The 19,404-nt window shown below is 43.8% G+C and overlaps 1 protein-coding gene across 2 annotated transcripts in view; it reads right to left on the bottom strand.

The window, feature by feature from the left end:
- The window catches only part of LOC131463816 (matrix metalloproteinase-16-like), a 61,463-nt gene that overhangs the window by 7,248 nt on the left and 34,811 nt on the right, over positions 1-19,404 (bottom strand). For both annotated transcript variants that reach the window (XM_058635870.1, XM_058635876.1), the window contains 3 exons: positions 12,579-12,740; positions 10,449-10,666; positions 2,416-2,554 (listed from right to left, as the gene is read on the bottom strand). In XM_058635870.1, the coding sequence (XP_058491853.1) occupies positions 2,416-2,554; positions 10,449-10,666; positions 12,579-12,740 (519 nt within the window). The remainder of the gene's footprint in view (positions 1-2,415; positions 2,555-10,448; positions 10,667-12,578; positions 12,741-19,404) is intronic.

The following is a 19,404-nucleotide window of genomic DNA, read 5'->3' as shown; positions in this document are numbered from 1 at the left end:
TCTCTCTCTCTCTTACAATGCTGCACTCATTCTGGGTCAAACTTCCTCTAACCGTCACACACACACACACCTTGAGATTTGAAGCATGTCTCACTCCCACGAACAGCAGTTTAACTTGACTCACTTAAAAAGGGGGGGGGGGGGGGGGGATTAATCATCCTCGGTGGTGGTCAGTGAATGCATTCCTCCCTTTCTCCCCCACTAACGTTAAATGGGATTCTCCCTTTTTATTAGGAGGGAAGTCGACTCACACACAGAACCCTCTCTAATAAAAGTCTGCTTTTTATCCTCCGACCTGGTAAAGCAGCTTTGAGGTGGCTGTGGCTGCAGCATCTGCTGCGGTGTATCGACTAATCCACGAGGAGTGTATAAAGGCTGTTGTATGGGATTAAGATTTATTCTGAAACGTGAGACCCCCGCCATCACAAAAGTAATATGCAATAATCCTGTCATTCTGGGATAAAATATGATTTCTGCCGCTCACGCAGATCTAAGACCAGTCCTTCGTTGTTGTTTCCGTGAATAAAAAGATCTTCGATGACTTCAGTCGACTTCGCGTCGGGGCGTTTGCTTCACCTGCTCCTGTGGCGTCACTGTGCGATATTTCCGACTGCAGATATCACGGTGAACTTTGTTTGACTGATGCACAAACACGTCCTGAGGGAGTTCAGACGTTTTTAACAGTCGTCTCACTCGGCACATCTGAGACGCCCGGTTTCTACGCTTTTCTGAACTGATGCTGCTACACACACACACACACACACACACACACGCGCCATTACTGATGTATACTGTAGAGTCTGCACTGCAGGCTGAATCTAATTCTGAAGCTAGTCACTGACCTGAAATAGCATTTAGTCACGTATCTGCGGCGTGGACGAGACTCTACAGCCTCCATCTGTGTCTTTACTCGAGCAGAAGTCCTCTCTTCCAAACACCTGCTAAAACAAGCGGCTTAATTGCTGCTGCATTTTTGTTTTCTGACTGACTTTGTTCTTCATTTTTATTATTATTGTTCCAAACTGGGACAGGCAGAGTATAAGGCCTTGTGGGAAATCTGCAGCGCGATGAAGAATGACATTATGTTGGTCGGAGTTTTCTATATCTATACCAGCCCAGTCTGGGAAGTGAGCAGGGGGCGGAGAAAAGCGAGCTTGTGGCACACGCAGGGACCTGTAGTCTGGATTTCCAAGAATTGTGTGTGGAGTTGAAAATAGGAACGTGTTTTGAGGGAAGATTTGTAGTTTTTTAATCCCGGGAGACTTTCATTGCTTATCTACATGTCCTTCCCCCAGCAGCCGCTCACTTTCTGTAGAGTGTATGCAAATAGCAGTTTGCAGGACTGCAGTGTTTGTGCTTCTTCTGTCAAGTACCCTTAGATATAAGCACCTTTAAATCTCTATGTTTTGGTGCAGATTTATACTCAGAAAAAAATCTTTTCACAGAAGTAGGAGGAATAAGGAGTCAGAGTTTATCAAATGCAGACAGTGAGTGGTAATTGTGCTACAACTAAGGACTATTTTGATCGTGGACTAGTCATCGATGACTGAAGAGATGAGTAACAGGGTAATTACAACTTTTCTATACATAGCTAGTATGGCTGTCACAAAAGGGGAAGTTTCAGACACGATACAAAACTTCCGCTATTCTCTGGAACTTCCTCCCCAGCACAGCTATGATTTCAGCGCTTGTTTTACATTTTTGCAGTGTCTTCAGGCATTTGTTAAAAAATGCTATATAGAGACATTGTATTCTAATGATAATAATAATAATGATAACAATAATAATAATAATAATAATAATAATAACAATAATAATAATAATAATAATGGTAATGATAATAATAATAATACTAATAATAATAATAATATATATAATATAATTTAGCTTCTTAAATGTGAACATTTTCTGGTTTCTTTGCTCCATATGACAAATAAATCACTAAAACTGAATCATTTTGGTTTGTGGACAAAACAAGACTTTTGAGAACATCATCATTTCCAGGTTTGAGAAACACTGATCAACATTTTTGAACATTTCCTGACATTTTACAGACCAAACAAGCACTCCATTAATCGAAAAATATGAAAATAATCTTCCAAAGATTTGCAATGAACTCACACAGACGAGCTCGGTGTTGTAAAAACCCCTCTCTTTGTTTCTGAGGTCAGAAAGACACATGGAAAATGTGCGCGGAATACTAAAAAGGCACGTGCACAACCAGACAACACCGCAGCCATGTGGACAGGAACATATCGAGAAATTCCTGTGGATGAATAATATACAACCTAAATGAGCTGAGAAGCTAATGAGAAGCAGGGGCGGCGCAGGCACATGTTTGGTTCAGTTATCCGCAGCACGGCGACTGAATGAAGCTTTCGCGTCATGAGAGCGTGAACATCGCGATCTTAATACCTTTGAAGAAGACAAACTTCCCCTCGCTGTTCTCGTAGACGGCGTCTATTTTGGGCGGCAGGCCCCTCCAGAAGACATTGATGAGCATCGGGTATCCTGGCATGACGGCGTTATCTCTCACCCGCCAAAACCAGTGGTCCTGAAAGAGAACAGAGGACGTGCAGTTTGAGGTGAAAACTGACACTGAAGGTGCAAATACATGTACTGTAATAGGTTTGACATTTTACTTTTACTCCACTATATTCTGAAATGTAGTAGATTAAAAGTACAAAGTCAAACAAAGTACTTCAAAGTACTTGGCAGCAGGTTTTCAGCCTGTGTATTGTCTTTCCAGAATCTTTGCCAATACACAGCCCTGATCTACAAGTCTACACACTGTGTGTGTGTGTTCATACTGTAACGTGATCGGTGAAAGGATGACAGACATTAGTTAGACTTTAAATTAGTTAAGAGTTTCCGGAACAGACACAGTACTGTCCTCAAGCAGAAAAATCCCCACATAATGAACTCTGCACACTGCAGCACAGTTGGCAGCGGTGACATCTGATACGGGTCAACTCAGGCCAATGTCTTGTTTTGCGGCTCTTACGACTCGACCCGCCGGCTATGATCAACACCGGCTGCTGCTTTGACAGCCGCGATGCCTTCAAGGTCCATACATGTTTGTTTTTCAGGTTCCCTGGAAAGCCCGGGGCAAGCAGTGCCGTACACACACAGATCCAGAATAATGTATACGCTGGGAAAACCATCAAGTGACGGAGGGGCAAAGTGATAGCCAGCGGGTTTATGAGAAGCCAACGGTGTCAGATTTCCTTCAGGGTGGAAGAATGAGTGCAGCCAAGTGGAAGGTGTGTCTTTTTGATGTTGGATGAAACTTGATAACCGTGTGTGTGTGTGTGTGGGGGGGGGGGGGGGGGGGGGGGGGAGAGTCCCAGCTGTGAAAGCCATTAGGACTTAGAGAGATGTCCAAACCTTTGGTAATGGACAGCCAATTGAACGGACCGAGCATTGGGGCCAAAAAGCCAGAGTTCATAGACAGAGAGACAGAGGAGACAACACATCATCCCAGGCTGCCTCATTCACAGCGAAAGCTAAACAAACAGCTCGTTCATCAAACTACAATCTTTCTTTCACTCTCTAATCCACTTGTTTCTGTGGGAGTCTTCCTTCTCCCTAGTCCTCGTCTTTCTTTTCCTTTCCCCAATGTCTCTCATGTCTCTCATGTCTCTCTCTCTCCCCCTCACTCTGTACATACGGCCGACATTGGTTTCAATTGTTCAGCGTTTTCTCCTACAGTATATACAGCCCAGCCCAGTAATTGAAAACAGACCAAACTGTGAAATCCATGCCATTTGAATCATTTTGACTTTACATAAGAGAGAATGTGCTTAACTCCCGCCCCAAAGTGCTACTCCCACTCTGAAAATAAGGCGCGGGCGAGCAGGTCTCACTTGAAGAACATTTCAGCCTCCACTTTTGGGAATGCAGGAACGTCTGGAATAATCACAACAGGTTCGGTTTCAGCTGAAGTTAGAAATATTATACTGAGCTTGTTCAGTTTCACTGAGAAAAGGCCAGTGCAAGAGCACCAATACAGTGCAAGTGCAGCATTGTGACTGTTATGTTAATACTGATTGTGGTATAGTAGCATTTCAATGATATTTAAATAAACAGGTCACTGGAAATATAACTGCCAAATACCAGCCATTCGAATACGAAGGCCACCGATGGTACGGTTTGGTTTGGTATGGAGAAACCCTGGGTCAGGCTTGCATTTCGACTGAGAACTGGACCTTTACTTGGTAGGCGGGGTGTGGGCTTGTGGCTGTGTCAGCGAGATACGTGGTGTGATGAACGATGACACCGCACACGACACACCAGACAACAATGGAGGACATCCAGCAGCTGTTTCTTTTCCCTGCTCGGTTTGTGGCCGTTTGTCTCGACAAGACTTCAAGCTTTGTATGAGAATAGATTGCAGGATTGCACCGTCGCAAGGGTGTTACCTTTTTCTGTCGCCCCAAAGGTCTAGCTGACGACCATACCATTTTACTCTGGTACCCCCAAGGAAGGGTGCCAAAAAATGGAACGGTACCATTCCACTTGACGGAAACACGGCTATAGATGAATCGGTTGAGGTTTCCTCCACATTTAAAAAAGAGGAAACAGCTGAGAGACAAAAAGCGACCACGAAGAGAGACACAACAATTTGTTTCTCTTTCGGTTTAGAGGTTTGGTCGTTCACCTGCTTGGTCGCACAGTCTAAGGGGGTTTTCATACCTGATTTTTGTTCCGACTCAGGGAGTAATATGCTGCAACTCATTCGTTATGACCCTGCAGAAACGCTGCCAGTTTAGTGAATGAGCGCTCTCATACTCATGATATTTCAGTCCTAATGCACTTTTTAAATCCAGCGCGAAACGTGGCCTTCTGAAGTGAACATGATTAAAACACTGCTGACTGATCATTCCGATAAGAACTTCAGGTTCAGCTCAAACATCTTCACCCGCTGCACACTTGCGTTTGTTTTATGCGTCCTTCACAGTTTGCAGCCTAATAAAAGTGGAATGATGTGATGTTTGATCTGAGTAAAAATAAAAAGCTTTACAAGGCTGGGAAGCACATTAATTAACTTCCACTTCATAATACAAACAGGAGGAGCAACTGAGGATGAAAAGAGGCTCTGAAATGATCCTCTTCAATAATTGATTATATTAAAACATACCAAAACAGGCGGAATGAGAAATGCAGTCAAAGTACTTTCATCATTTGGCAGTCGAAAAAAACAAAAACAAAAAAACAGAACAAACTGTGGAGAGTAAAAGGGTCAGAGGTCATCGGCAGCATCCAGGTCAGGGTTAGTGAGCATCTGTTGCTGTGAATATGACAGACAGTGGTGCTGGGATAACCACTCTGCTGAACTCTCACTGGGTTAATGTGGCACACACACTTGGCTGGACTGAGAGCAGAAGGCAGGTGTACATAATTCAAAGCCAGTAGCCTGATATCAGTGTTCACCTGGATTTCTCGCCCCCAAAAAGACTTTTTTGAAGCATGTGCAGTGTTGTGTGTTTAGCCGCCGCAGCGATGAACAGTGATGCAGCTTCTCCACCTGTAGTTGTTTCTAATGAAGACATATCCCAGTTTAATGAGTCAAGAAGGCTTCCTATTTCCAAACCCCAGCGGGCGGGTGATGTGAGGTTTCAAGGTTGGATTCTTTCACTAATACAATTAAAAAAGTTCTATAACAGTGTATGAGTGCCATCATCTTTGAGCATCGCCCTTATTTGTTTCTTATCCATCACTGATCTGATCGAATATGTAGAAGCAACAACACGGCACATGCAGCAAAGGCAGAAGAGTGACATCCAATGCTGTATATATTCATATACTGCTTTCTTGTCACACTTTCCCAATATTTCAATACAGGATATTTATCATATTACAAATCAATGCCTCACCAACTGATCTCAAAGCTTCTAGAAGAAATGTGACGTAAAAGTAAACTTTAAATAAGAAGCAGAAACGAGTGCATGTGTGATGAAATACTGGAACACCTTCATGCAGGTAAATAATCTCCTGCTGCTTCTATCTTTGAATCCTCAGAAGATAAACATGCATCATTATAGCCACTTTTATAAGACCACAAAAAACTTACAGTATCTTGAAAAAGATAAAAAACTGGTTGACATTTTCGTGATGTGTTCAAAATTGATAACGACGCTCCTGTGCGTCGACGCGCCAACAATGTACAATAAAATGCCAGACGTGGCCAAAAGACGATCACGTTGCAATTGAAGAAGACAACTAAAAAACAAAGCACATTGCTTTGTGATTGATTATCCGTCACAGAATCCTGCGCAGTGATAACAGCAGAGTGGAGATGGAAGCTGTGTCCATCACAGAGAGGATGAAGTGCAGTATTCTCAAGGCTCCTTTACTTCACGGCCGGCGAAGAAACTGTTTCTGAGAGCCGGAGAAGATCGATACCTTAGTAAATATTGAGGCGACCACGAGATGTTAACTGTTTGTGTGCAGATGATTGAGTTTACACCTGAAACTGTTTGGATAGTAAGATTTAGAGGTGCTGGTGGACTTTGTCCGACTTTGTAATCCAAGCAAAGCAAATCCTCACTTTCTTTCTCCCTTGCTATTTTCAATCTCATCCTGGCATTTAAAAAAACGTAGTTTTTAAATGATTAACGTGACTTTTGTAAAAACCTAATCATGTCTGTTTGCTCCTCCCCCCAGAAACACAGAGACCCTAAGACGACTGGATGGTGTGCTGCTTCCTTGACCACTGTGTCCTCATTAACGGTTGTCCAAATCAAAGCGTGTCACCAACACCCGTGACCGAGAAGTCAATCCTGAACAGCGAGGGACCCTGTGGCGTCCCAGCGTCCCCTGCTCTAAATCTGTCCACATCGAGGAAGGACGTGTGACTGTTGGCGAGGAGGAGGAAGGATGGCGGCACTTTATCTTAGGCTGTGTCGGGATGAGAGGCGGTCAGTAGACTGATGAGAGGAGAAGGTTTTGTCTCCATTATACCCGACTGTAGCGCAGAGCAGGAGGAGCCATGCATCATAATTAAGTGCCGTTACATGAAAACTGCGGTGAACTCTCGTCTTTGCCCAATTTATCCTGACAATGGACAGGACAATTCCTAAATGTTGTCTTTTAATTCTCCGCACTGAGTGCTATTCAGAATGTGTATTGTCTAAGTCAATGGAAGAATTTCCTGGAGATAAAAGGGAACACGGAAAGTTTAAGCCTCATTTTTCTTCTCCGTACTGAGTTTCAAAACTATTCTGTTAATTACGAAAATTGGATTTTTCCAGCTCGACGAACTGCCAAATGCAGAGAGACACAAATTCCGTGTCTTTATTGTACTGCACCCAGAGCCTGATGGGAAAATGAGTGGATTCTTGGTAACCTACTGTCTGGCTATTGTCTGTCAGCGGCAGAAACCCGGTTATTTACACATGCGTCTACAATAAGACTGCGGATTCTCCGACTCCAGTGGGAAAACATGTGGTTTGTGGCTCCGCAGAAGGTTGAACCTGCGGTGACCGCAATCATAAAAAAAGTGGTAGCTGTGTAGCTTTTACTGGTGACACTGGATCCACACGGCTGCGCGCGGTCGTCCATGACCCGTCACTGACCCCGCGGGGACAAAACGAGCGGCTGTAAAACAACCGCCTTAATAAGCGCGACTCGAGAGCTTGGTGCATCGACTGCCACTTGGCGGCATTGACCTCGTTACGCCAGCATCTGCGCTCGCTCTCTTTGGCACACTTCGAATCGGACACCTTCTCTTTGACTTGATACGGTTTAAGTAGCCAGAACAATCCGACCCAGAGAGGGGCGCATGCAAATGAGTCATTCACTGCCAGCTCAACTTTAATCCACTGTGGTAAAAAAAGGAAAAGCATTAACCTTTCACCTCCTTTACGAGGGCTCATCACCGAGGCTAAAGGGGCACCGGACTGATTTACCACAGCAGCTGTACAGTCTCATGTAGCTGGACTTTTCACGGATGTGATGACTGAAACCTTTTTTAACGTCCTGCTGTTACATGTATTAGAATTCAACTTTATGACTGAATTTCTGAGGTGGAACATTTCGAAAAAACCCCTGTCTCTGCATGGAGATGCAGGGGCTGTGCACAATATTAATGTTCCTAGCTTCAGCCAAAGAAAAGGCTTGGAAAGTCTCGCAATGGAAACTAAAATCTCTCACTGGCATCCTGGATGTTCCCAGTAGACACACAACTACACCCACTACTTTTAAAAAGGTAGAAAACCTATTTCAGAAGTGTTTCTGAGATATGGCACCAATCACGACGCTTCTGATTCTCATTCTCATTCTTAATATGAGAAATGTTGACACACGACAAAAAAAACATTGGGCATGTCCAACAAAACTGGGCGTGGATGCTCCCAATGTGTTGGAGCAGATAAAGCCTCCTTAAAGCCCAACATTATTCTGTGGTACTTTCGCCGGGCCACCTGTGAACCTCAGGGGCTCTCAGACCGCCAAGATGTCTGCTATAATCACTTGGCAATGACTCGACTCCATCCCTCCAAAACAATCAAGCACTCGGGATGACGAGTGTAGCCAAGTCGGCAAAAGTAACCGTGCGGACCGTCAATCCAACAATCAAGCACAGGAGAGATCGGCCTCATAAGAGGAGATTTAAAGAAATGAAGCAAAAAGCTGCCGTAAATCCTGCTGTCAGCCATCACTTAACCAGACTTCACAATCATTTGTTGACCTTGGCGCGCTCCAGAGAGAATGAATCGTGCTCTGCGTTGCTAATTATGATTCCAGATCAGCTGCTTACACCCAAACGCCAGAGACATGAAACCTCAATGAAGTTGGAGAAAACTGGCTCACACTTTGAGTCAAGAAATATCAGGAATGTGAAAAACACTGACTGGGTGAGATCCATAATCAAACCTGTGATCTCCCATTGAGATCTACTGCTGACATGTGGATTTATGCTAAACGCTGAGTCCTAATGTTACTGGTGCTTCTAAGGACGTGAACACAGTGGATTTCCAACTGCACTCCATTCAAAGACTCTTTAAATATTCATTTATGCCCCTGATATAAACTTAAATATAAACAAAAACTGCTGTTATGAATTATTTGACTCAAGGTAACGATTAAGATTTTGCTTTTCTCTGTGAGGAACATCATCAGCAGAAAATCACATTTCCAAACTGCACAGTTCCTTCGAAATGAGCTGTTATCTGTGCTTCAGGTGCTGCACAGATGATTCCATTCAATTTTTCTTCATAGGTTTTAGCATCTAAGTACTTTAATGTTACGTTCCATCAGTTCTGACGCATGCAGATCAGATATTCTCTGTTAGAATAGCTCATTTCATAAACCTCATGACCCTCTCATCAATTTATCAGGGGTGACCCGGCAGCACCGTTTATATAGACCATCGGAAAAAGCCCACGTTATTTTCACCACAAAACCAAAATAGAGCAAACATTTAGTTTGATACTTCCGCAGGTGGCAGCGCCGAATCCAAGCACGGTGAAGGAGGAAGGCGCCGGGTCACAGAGCACAGAGAACAAGACGGGTTTTCCCCCGGTTCCACAGGACTCTTATTTAACCAATAAAAACTCTATCTATTTATATCCAGAGAAAATACAGCGGCACTCACACGAGGCATCAGAGCCGCTCTCTTCCTTCTCTCTGCGGAGAACATAGGAGCGCTTTGTATTGCCTGCAGGTTTTTCTCTGTTCCTTTTCTGCATGTTGCCAAGGTCTTGTGCTCGCAAGCTTAGACCAAGGATAAAGATGCATTAAGGGACATGTGTGCTTCTTTTCTCTTGTACAGGAATAAGAACCAGGGCCGAGTGTTCTGACAGAAACAACTGTGCTGCACCGACCGTGCTCCTCCCCCCAGTAAAAGATCCACTTTGTTCAAATTCACCTGGAAAAATCTCATTTTAGACATAATAGCGTTGAAGATTACACAATTAAATATGCAGCAACTAGTTTTGAGATAACAAAATATTATAGATATTTCTATAACCACAGTGTCAGTGTTCACATCTTAAAAGTCCAGCCAATTTGTGGACTAAGGCATAATCAGTTACATTACTTCCAGGAGAGCTTTTTGCACACTCTGCCCACACTCTAATCATCATGAAGCAGATTAGCAGAAAAGCTCTTACCCTCTGTATATTTAGGTAATCCTTCAAGCTCTGAAGAAACTTACACCCCAAACAACTGCCGTCAGCTGCATCACTCTCCCTACGCAGCGTGTTTTCAGTCCTACAGGCCAACTGCACGGCTCGGAAGCTTTTTTTACTTATATTATTCAAGTATATGTTATGAAACTGCTCATCTAACAAGCTCTGGCCTGCAGTGTCACACCGCTTAGAAACTGTTTAAACAGCTTCTGGGAATAAAAACGTTTTGTTTTTTTAGAAAACTAAAATAAAAAAAAATTGGTAAAGAATATAAAATAAAACAGCTTCTGTGTTTCGTTTGAAATCACAGACTCTCACCTTGAAGACAAACATCTCTCTCCTCAGGATGGCCAGAGTGTTGAAGCTTCCATCACAGATGTTGGGCTTAGCGTTGGGGTGGGACGGTCTGTCTCCCGGGGGCAGCCTCGGAGGGCGAGTCTGTCTGTCTGGCTTCCGTGGGTCTGAGGGAAGATGGGAGCGAGGAGGGGGCGCCGTCGGCAAAGGTTTGGTGGGCTGGGGAAGCTTGTCAGGAGGCCCTGCAGAAAGCAAGAGAAAAAGACCTCAGTCGTCTCTGAATCTGCAGCTTTAAGTTTGGATATGACCAAAATGTACAGGTTTTGTTCACAGGATTCCAACAAGGAATAAATATCAGCAACAGCATCACTCATAAAATCCTCCTTCCTGTAAAGCTCTCTAATTAACATCAGTGAATCTGATCAAAAGGGAAATTTGTGTATTTACCGAAATGAAAATACGTCATTGAACAGAAGGAGTAAATACAGACCCTGCGGTCATGTGAGCCAAAGGTAAAACGCTCCAGGGTAATTGCTTTATCTGTAACTTGTGGTAAATGGTGAAAGAAGAGATTAGGTAGTGGAAAAGAAACAAAGAGTAGTAGAAAAAGACATGACGGTTAAAAAGGGAGCGCAAGGCCAGAGGCAAAGAGACTGCAGCTTTGCAGAAAATGAAACAAAAATACCTCTAAATATGTACAAACTACTGGAAATAGAGGTTGTATTCTGTGCAATTTAACATCCATGTGTGTGTGTGTGTGAATAAGTGATCACACGTCAACGCATGAGTACGACAGAGAGCTGTGAGGATGTGTTTGATGGGCCTGATGATGCAGGGACACATGACTGCGGTAACTCCCACATCTCGCCCCCCAATCACCCACAAACTTTACTTCCACGTTCCCTAGTCTGGAATAACAGTTGCGTACGTAGAGCACAGAAACCTGCTGTGAACAGATGTGGAACAATTTAAGAGTCAGTGGTTTCAAGGAATGAGCCGCACGAGGCGTGTTTGTCGCATTACTGGAATCATTAAAAAATGAATTATCTTCAGTAAATAAAACATACCCGATGATGTTCACAACATCTATTTATTTAAATAGTTAGTCTATTCCTACTACTACTACTTATGTAACACCTTGTATGTTTATATTATCCTTCACATTTCCAACAATGACTCTTCTTAAACACTTTTAATATCGTTTTCCTTCTTTTTTAGGTGTCGCCACATTGGATCATCTGACCGATAGATAATGTAACAATAAAAATAAAAACTTGACTAGACACAAGAAACAAACAGGTGAATGTCACTGGGCCACAATGAATTGGACAGATAAATAAACACATAAATAGTCAAATTAAGAGGTGTCAGTACCACGTAACACACAATACCGGCCCATTTGAAGCACTGGACTGAACAAGTCACCAGTCTTTATTACAGCGGAGGGGTAATAATTAATAATTAGCCTTATTATTAAAAATAATAAGTGAGCAGTCCAAAGATAAACCAACAAATGATGATGACACGATTTAAACAAAACTTATTAATACATTGATGCTCTGCTTGTTTTTACTAAAGGGATGTGGTGCAGCACGTGGATCAGAAAACAATATTCCCATTAAGGAAAGTCGCTTTTAAGATTTCAAAATCAATTCCTTGTTTTCTGTGGATTTGCTTGTTGTTACAATAGATTCACGCCGCTGCAAAGCTGTGCTCTCTCTCTCCCCCTCTTTCTCTCTGTCCCTCAAACACATTGACCTGTCTGAAACGGGAAGAATGATTATGTGCAGCACCAGGACAAATCCATCCGTGTCACTGGTCACTGGCCCGACAGAACATACACCGGTAGGGTTCAGCAGACAAACTTTGGCCCAGCAGCCTCTCTTGTCACTCTGGCCGCGTGTGAGTGTACTACATGCTTGACCACAGGGGCCATCAATAACAAACAATGATCAACCCACAAAAGCAAGCCGGGCCGAACTCTGTCCTCAGCATAGCTGACAGCCTGTCTATACACATGTGAGATATAAACTGTATTTATCACCTAACTGAATAATTCACTAATTCATCAAACTCTTGTCAGAAAATTGACAATAGCCAAACGTCGTCGTGGCAGCTTCTCTGTGCATCTGAACCAAACCCAGGAGGACTCACCATAAATCTTCTGGATGCCCAACAGGTCGTCCATGGGCAGTTTGAAGTTGTCGGTGTCCATGTACTGGTAGAAAGGAGCCATGATGGCCGTGGGATCGTTGGAGTGCTCCAGGCCAAGAGCGTGACCAAGCTCGTGGACCGCTACCAGGAACAAGTCGTTACCTAGAAACAGACACAGAGACGGAGAGGAGAGGAGAGGAGAGAGCAGGCCTGTCAGCGCAGTGCTCAACAGCAAAATGTGTTTGCAGAGATGAGTAAAAGTCTTGGACAGCCTCCGGTTATTTTCTGTCACAGTGCAGCTACTCAGATTGAACCTGTTCGCGTTGGCAGTGCTAGAGTGGTTTTTTCTGGGTGGTTTGAATAAACAGGAGTGGAAATTCACATCATCCACCACTTATGCAGTGGTATATGGTATACAGTACAGAAACATACAAACCCTGGTCTCTGCACCAGGTTCAACGTTCCCCTTTTGACCCAAACCCCGGTTGTACAAGGCTGGAATTTGGGGACGAACCAGCGTGAAAAACAACAAAGGAAATCACTCCTCTGTAATGTTTTGCTGAGATGTCGCCTCCGACTAACGAAAAAGCTCATCATCACTGCACAAAAACCCATGACTGTATAATTAGGGTTAGACTTCTGTCTCGTGTTATTTATAATGGCTCAGTGTCTGTGGGAAGGAGCTGTGAACTTGATTTTAGTGAGATGTGAAAAATGCCACTGCTGCACTTCGTCGCAGAGAACTTTTCCACTCCGTCATGAATATCATGAATATAAACCTATGACAAACTCTGCTCTCTGTGTTTCTGGACCCACACACATTACACAGACACTATAAACACTGGGCTTTTTTGAAATGTGCCGGTCAAAGGCTAGAAAAACTTTGTAATTGAAGATTGTCCCTGTGATTCTCGTCCCTCTTCAATTTCGCTTTCCCCTGCTGTTCTCACCACAGTGAGAGACGCAACACGAATGAAAAGTGCATCACTTATTCATTGTGATTCTTACTAAAGGGGCACACTTATCTGCTGATGAATAACCCATCAGCAGCTGCTACAGTACAAGGCTTACGGACGTTCCACTGAGAGAAAGCATTATGTCAATGAGTCTTTAGAATAGAAGCTTGATATAAGTTTGGTTTGGTACGGTACGATAGGGTTACCATTGAGAACGGCCCCTTTGCTTGGTAGGAGTGGGGTGTGCGCTGTGCCTGATGGCTGTGTCCGTGAGCTACGTAGCGTGATGTAGCACCAGTGCACCGACAACGAACGACTACATTGAACACAACACGACAGACAACAGGAGGACATCCAACAGCTCGTTTTTGGTCTGTTTGTCTCGACAAGAAGTCAAGCTTTGTATGAGAATAGACTGCGGGCGTTGCAAGGAGGAACACTTTTCACCCAATCAGCTGACTGTCGTAGGGCTAGCTCCTCCTACAGCGACAGTAAACTGAGGTATTGAAAATAAATATTGGCATTGAAACACTGAAAAAATGTTAAAGAAAATTACAATCTCACAATCACAATTGTTGTATTTCATTTTGATATTTTTATGCATGATGATGTTTTTTTTTACGCTGTCAGGGTTTTTACGATGTCACTGGTTTCACTTTCAACTCGCTGTCACTATTTTGCCGTGTAGAGGAGGGACTTGAGGGTGCGATGTACGTGCAATTTGCATACCAGGGCGGGAACTGTTCTAGCTCCATAAGCTCCACCCGTATCGATAAAGACAAGACACAGACGGACGATTGTATTACACACAAGGTTGTGGTGGAACGTGCGTCACCTGATGTTACTCAACTCACACAAACATTGACGAGCACTGCCACTCAAATGTCTTCATTTCCAGTAAAACGCAGCACAAGCACAGCCGAGATGAACCGGTCAAGGTCCCGATGTTTCAGATGCTGCAGCCACAACAGCTGTGCGAGTAAACAGAAGGTCTATCTCTGTCCTCCTCCTTCCCTCATTCCAGAGTTAGCCTCCTGGGGACATTTGAGGTCAGTGTTGTCACTCGTTTCCTTCAGTTGCCTGTATAAGTTATGCTGTGGTAGACGGGAGTGTCCTGTCGGGGGCCCAGGGCCACAAACACGGCCAACGCGATGTGCACTCCCTGGCTCGCTATCAGCTGGAAGGTAAACAGAGGCTACACAAAGGAAATTGTGACGAGCGGCAAGAGCACGAGGCGGACAGCGAAGGGTGAGCGAGACAAAGAGGTAAGTGAGGAAATTGTGCTGAAGACGAAGAGAAAGCGCACAAAGCCGTGGGCTGGAGGACAACAAGAGTGGGTGAACACAGAGATTAAAAGAGGTGCTCGAGAAGGCGGGAGGAAGGGCATTGGGAGCGATAGCTGCGTGAGGAAAAGGCAAAAATACAGGATAATAAATAGAAGAGGGAAACTGAGGCAAGGACAACGATAAGACTCGGGTCTACTTGTTATCTTGTAAGATGCTCCAAACACAAGATGGAGGTGATGAATTATACAACCGCAACCTCTGACCTCAGCATTTGTAACATCAGCTTCCTGTCACAGACCGCGTCTCGGCCCAAACATACAAAAGTAGAGCAGAAAAACAAAGACGACTGGTGTTGTAACCCGTGTGGTTATTCCACCGAGTTCAGCAATAATTCATTGTGCAGATAACTCCAGCATCTATTTAAAGCACAAAACCTCCATCTGAAGTAACAGGGTTCACAGGTCCGGTACTGTTACATTATTGAAGACTGTTTTTTTTCATGTTAGGGGGCCAGCGATCACAGCGGCGGCAGCAGCAGCAGCAGCAGCAGCAGCAGCAGCAGCAGCAGCAGCAGCAGCTGTGGGCTCACCAACACTCTCCTCAGGACAGGTCAAGGTTGCAGCTAACGAAATGGCGGAGCAGCGGAGAATAAAAAGACAGAGTGGAGGAGGAGAATCTCTGGAGATTTATGACCAGACAAACCTCAAACGTCTGTCTTTATCCACAGGGGGCTGCAGTAAAGTAAACAGTGGTTGTGATTAGAAACGAGTAAACTCTACTTGCTCTTTCCTTCATAATTTACCAGCTCCCTACAGATGCCACTGCTCCTGCAGCCCATCTGCCGGCCAGGGACACACGTGACGTGGGAGTACTGGATATCAGACACACACACACCGGCCCACAAATCAGAATCGGGGCCCAAGGCACGGCTGTTCAATTGCAGTAATAGCTTGGGTTGTCAGCACATGTCTCCAGGGGCCTGTAAACCTCTCTGCTTCTTAAAGTTTAACTAAGTGCCCGTGTTTCACTCAATTCACTCAATAACACAGGCCTGGGTGACCAGCAGGCTGTCCACCTGTTGTCTTAACTGTCCTTCAAAGCCTCTAAAACGCCTTTACCTCCTCTTATTATGGCTTTACTGCTTCAGTGAATATTAATCTGCAGCTGGAGGTTTTCAAAAGTATAACATTAGTTGAAACATTGACACCGTATGAACATCTTAAACATCTAGAAACCTGTCTTTTCACTTTCTGGGGCATTGACAACAGGTTGCACCTTAACATAATACCCTCACATGCTTTTTGGAAAACTAATGTTCTCATATTTGGGAATAAAATGCCCTACTGGCGGTTTTTTTTTTGGGGGGGGGGGGGGGGGCTATATATATATATGTTAACAATTTCTACTTCAGTGTTGAAAAGTTTGCTGCCCAGTAAAGTTAAACTACTCCTAACTCCCACAACTTGCTCCGACTGTTCCTGTTCTTATGCCGCTGCTGTTGTTGCTGTCATTAGAAAATTAAATATAGCTATTAATACATTTACAAAGTGTATAATAAGGATAAAATTGCTGTTTTCACACAGGTGAACTGAAAATATCAAATTTAATACTCAAATCTTTTACTACCAAGATCACTTATAGCTGCTACACATTTCATTCCATTTAAATCTTTTGATCTATAAAATATAAAACAACTCGAATCTTAACAATGGTACGCCGTGCTGTTGCTGTGAGGTATTCTGCTGCTGTTGCCACTGGATGTTGTTTCTCTGAGCCAGCGCACGATCAGGATTCAGACAAACCTCAGCCCTGAAGGATCTGGTATGTGAAGACCAGAGAGGCACAGTGTTTCAGTGCCTGGCTCAGAGGGTCACAGGCACGCACACACACACACACACACACACACACACAGAGAGAGTGCTCTGCTGGCTGCGTGTCGAGCGGGACAGAGCCGCCACTGTGAAGACAGCAGCCAAAGTAGAATGGCTGCATTCTGCCTCGCTTCCCTTTTCACTCCGTCTGCTTCTAAACACGGCGCGAGCTCATCAATTTACAGTAGCGACGAGTACAAACACCAATGTGCTGATTCCACTTGTAATAACCATCCGGAGTACGCTGAGGCACATTTCACTGACGGATAAATTGTCTGCAAAACATTTTACCAAACGGTGATTCATTGTAGAGATTTTCAAATGGCTTTAGTTGGAGGGTGTTCATTATAAATTCATTCATTTTTTTTTAAGTGACAGCGGAACTGCGACCATGTAAGGCTGAGCCGTTAGTGTGAACTCTGACTGAGCCTCTGTCAAGATGGTTGAGACCAAAACGCTGCATTGGCAGAATCAGCATCATGCACTTTTGCGATGGTCTAGTGTGTTGTTCTACTTGCTCTGCCTTCCCTCTCTGCACCTCGCTCCAGGCAGTTGACACTGGTTGAGCAACACTTGTCCTGTTGAATCTATTACGCTGAACTCTCACCGCTTGTCAGGCTACAAACACACAGCTGACGGGTGCGACATATGGACACCGGGGTGATTATTTATTTACAGGGGCTGCTAGAGATGTTTCCACGGTTCCAGATATCCAGAGAGGGCATCCGTTCTTCTGGTCATGCTTATCTCTGTGCAGCACCTGCGAGCGAGACGGGGTTGTGTGTACATTTTCACTGTGATCATTTGTCATTAATAATGTATTCACAAGTGGGTGTCATGTGTACGTGTACGTTCACCAGTTCACACACAAACACAGGTTTACGCAGCTTTTCTTCTTAGGACACAGCCTAAACAAATGTATTATCCCTAAGCTAACATAGTAACCTCCCTTTAACACCTAATTATTAACTTAACTGAACCACAATTTATGCAAGGTGATCACTTGTAACTGCACCGCGCCCTCTGCTGGTCCACAGGTTTATTACTTCAGACAGTGTGATGGGCTTCTAGGCTGTTAGTTTGCACTTGAACAGGTTTAGAAGTATGGAATTAGATTTGTGTCACTATTATCAAGTTTTGCTTGCTCCGACACGTTAGCCCAGCAGTTGCTTGCAGCCAATCAGCAGTCAGCTTTCTAAGACCTGCCCATCTTCAGAATAACAAACACAAATGCAGGGAGCTAGCAAGATTCCAAACATAGCCAACAAAAGTGTATTTCAAACAAATAAAACATAATCATTGGAAATGATTAAATCAATATTTTATTTGCAACTTGTGTTTTTTTGATTTTGTGGTCAATTTTTGTTTGCTCAATTCATAAAGTGTTGCTTGCTTCTTAAAAAGTGTTGCTTGCTTTGTGAACAATGTTTGATGATATTGACACAAATCTAACTCCATACAGTATATAAGGGTTATAAGAGTATATAAGTTTGAAGACAACATAGTTTCCAAACGGCTACTAAGGACGCACAATATTATCGGCACGATATTGGTATCGACAGATATTGCCCTTACAGTGTATTATAGGATATCAGCAAATACGGCTAATGACTAAAACAGTGGCTGAATAAGTGGCTACGTCCTTGACGTCTACGCTGGCGCCCTCTTTTTTTTAATGTCTTTTTATTTTTGCAAACTTAAGACATTTTAAATACACATCTGCTGCGAAATGAGTATGAAAAATATTGTGTTGGACTCACAACAAAAGAGACTAAAAACCTCTGCAGATGACGTATATATTGCCACCAATTATCGTCCCAAGCACTCCAGATATATCGGCATATCGGATAATAACAACAATATGTGCATCCCTAATATGTGGTTCCCCTGTATGGTAAATATCCAAACTGCTTCCACCTTTAAAAATACAAAGGAGACTAATGTTACACTTCAGCTCCCCTTTAAGGTCAGAGGCAAAATTGCTTGAGTGGTGTTAAAATGTGTGAGGTGTATGCTCTGCAGAGTGCAGTTTTTTGTTTGCTGAGGATTATGGGTACAGGGTTATGAGAGCATCTGACTGACCGGTGGGAGGGCAAGGCTCCCCAGGTGCGTGATTTGTGTGCGCATGCATGTGTGTGTGTGTGTGTGTGTGTGTGTGTGTGGGGGCGGAAGAGAGCACTGCCGCCCACAAGGAGGTTGTTGCCACTGTCAGTAGGCAGCCGTCTATTTCTAGTGTCTGCCTGCTTGGCAGCGAAACACTATGATTTCTCTGCTTTCTTTCTCTTCATTTCATTCCTGTTGTGAAAGAGTGGAGGCAGTGATTTCAAATGCCTCGCCTTTGCACACAGAGCTCACATGCATGTCACGTTTTCACGTGCAAACAACAAAAGATGTTTACGATCCGTATTGCGTAACGTGCTCGAATTCGTCCAACACAGATTTAATGCTAAATTTGTAAATCCTTTTGCTGATGACAGCCCATAATATGTTACTGATCGCTCCTCAAACATGAGTTATACTGTGTACATGTATACATTTCATCACATATGGCATCAGTTGTGTTCTCAATGTGCTTACACTGGATCATGTACCTCATTCTGAACGGTTATGTTGAACGGCATTACATCAAGCGCTGCCAACTGTCATCCTGCATCCCTGAGATAAGCAGCCTACAAGGTGGAGAACGAGTGTGTTTGTGTTCCAGGTATTACCC

This window comes from Solea solea, chromosome 1, assembly GCF_958295425.1.
Source record: "Solea solea chromosome 1, fSolSol10.1, whole genome shotgun sequence".
Classification (NCBI taxonomy): domain Eukaryota; kingdom Metazoa; phylum Chordata; class Actinopteri; order Pleuronectiformes; family Soleidae; genus Solea; species Solea solea.
Note: the sequence above shows the minus strand (reverse complement) of the source record. Positions and strands in the feature narration are given on the sequence as shown.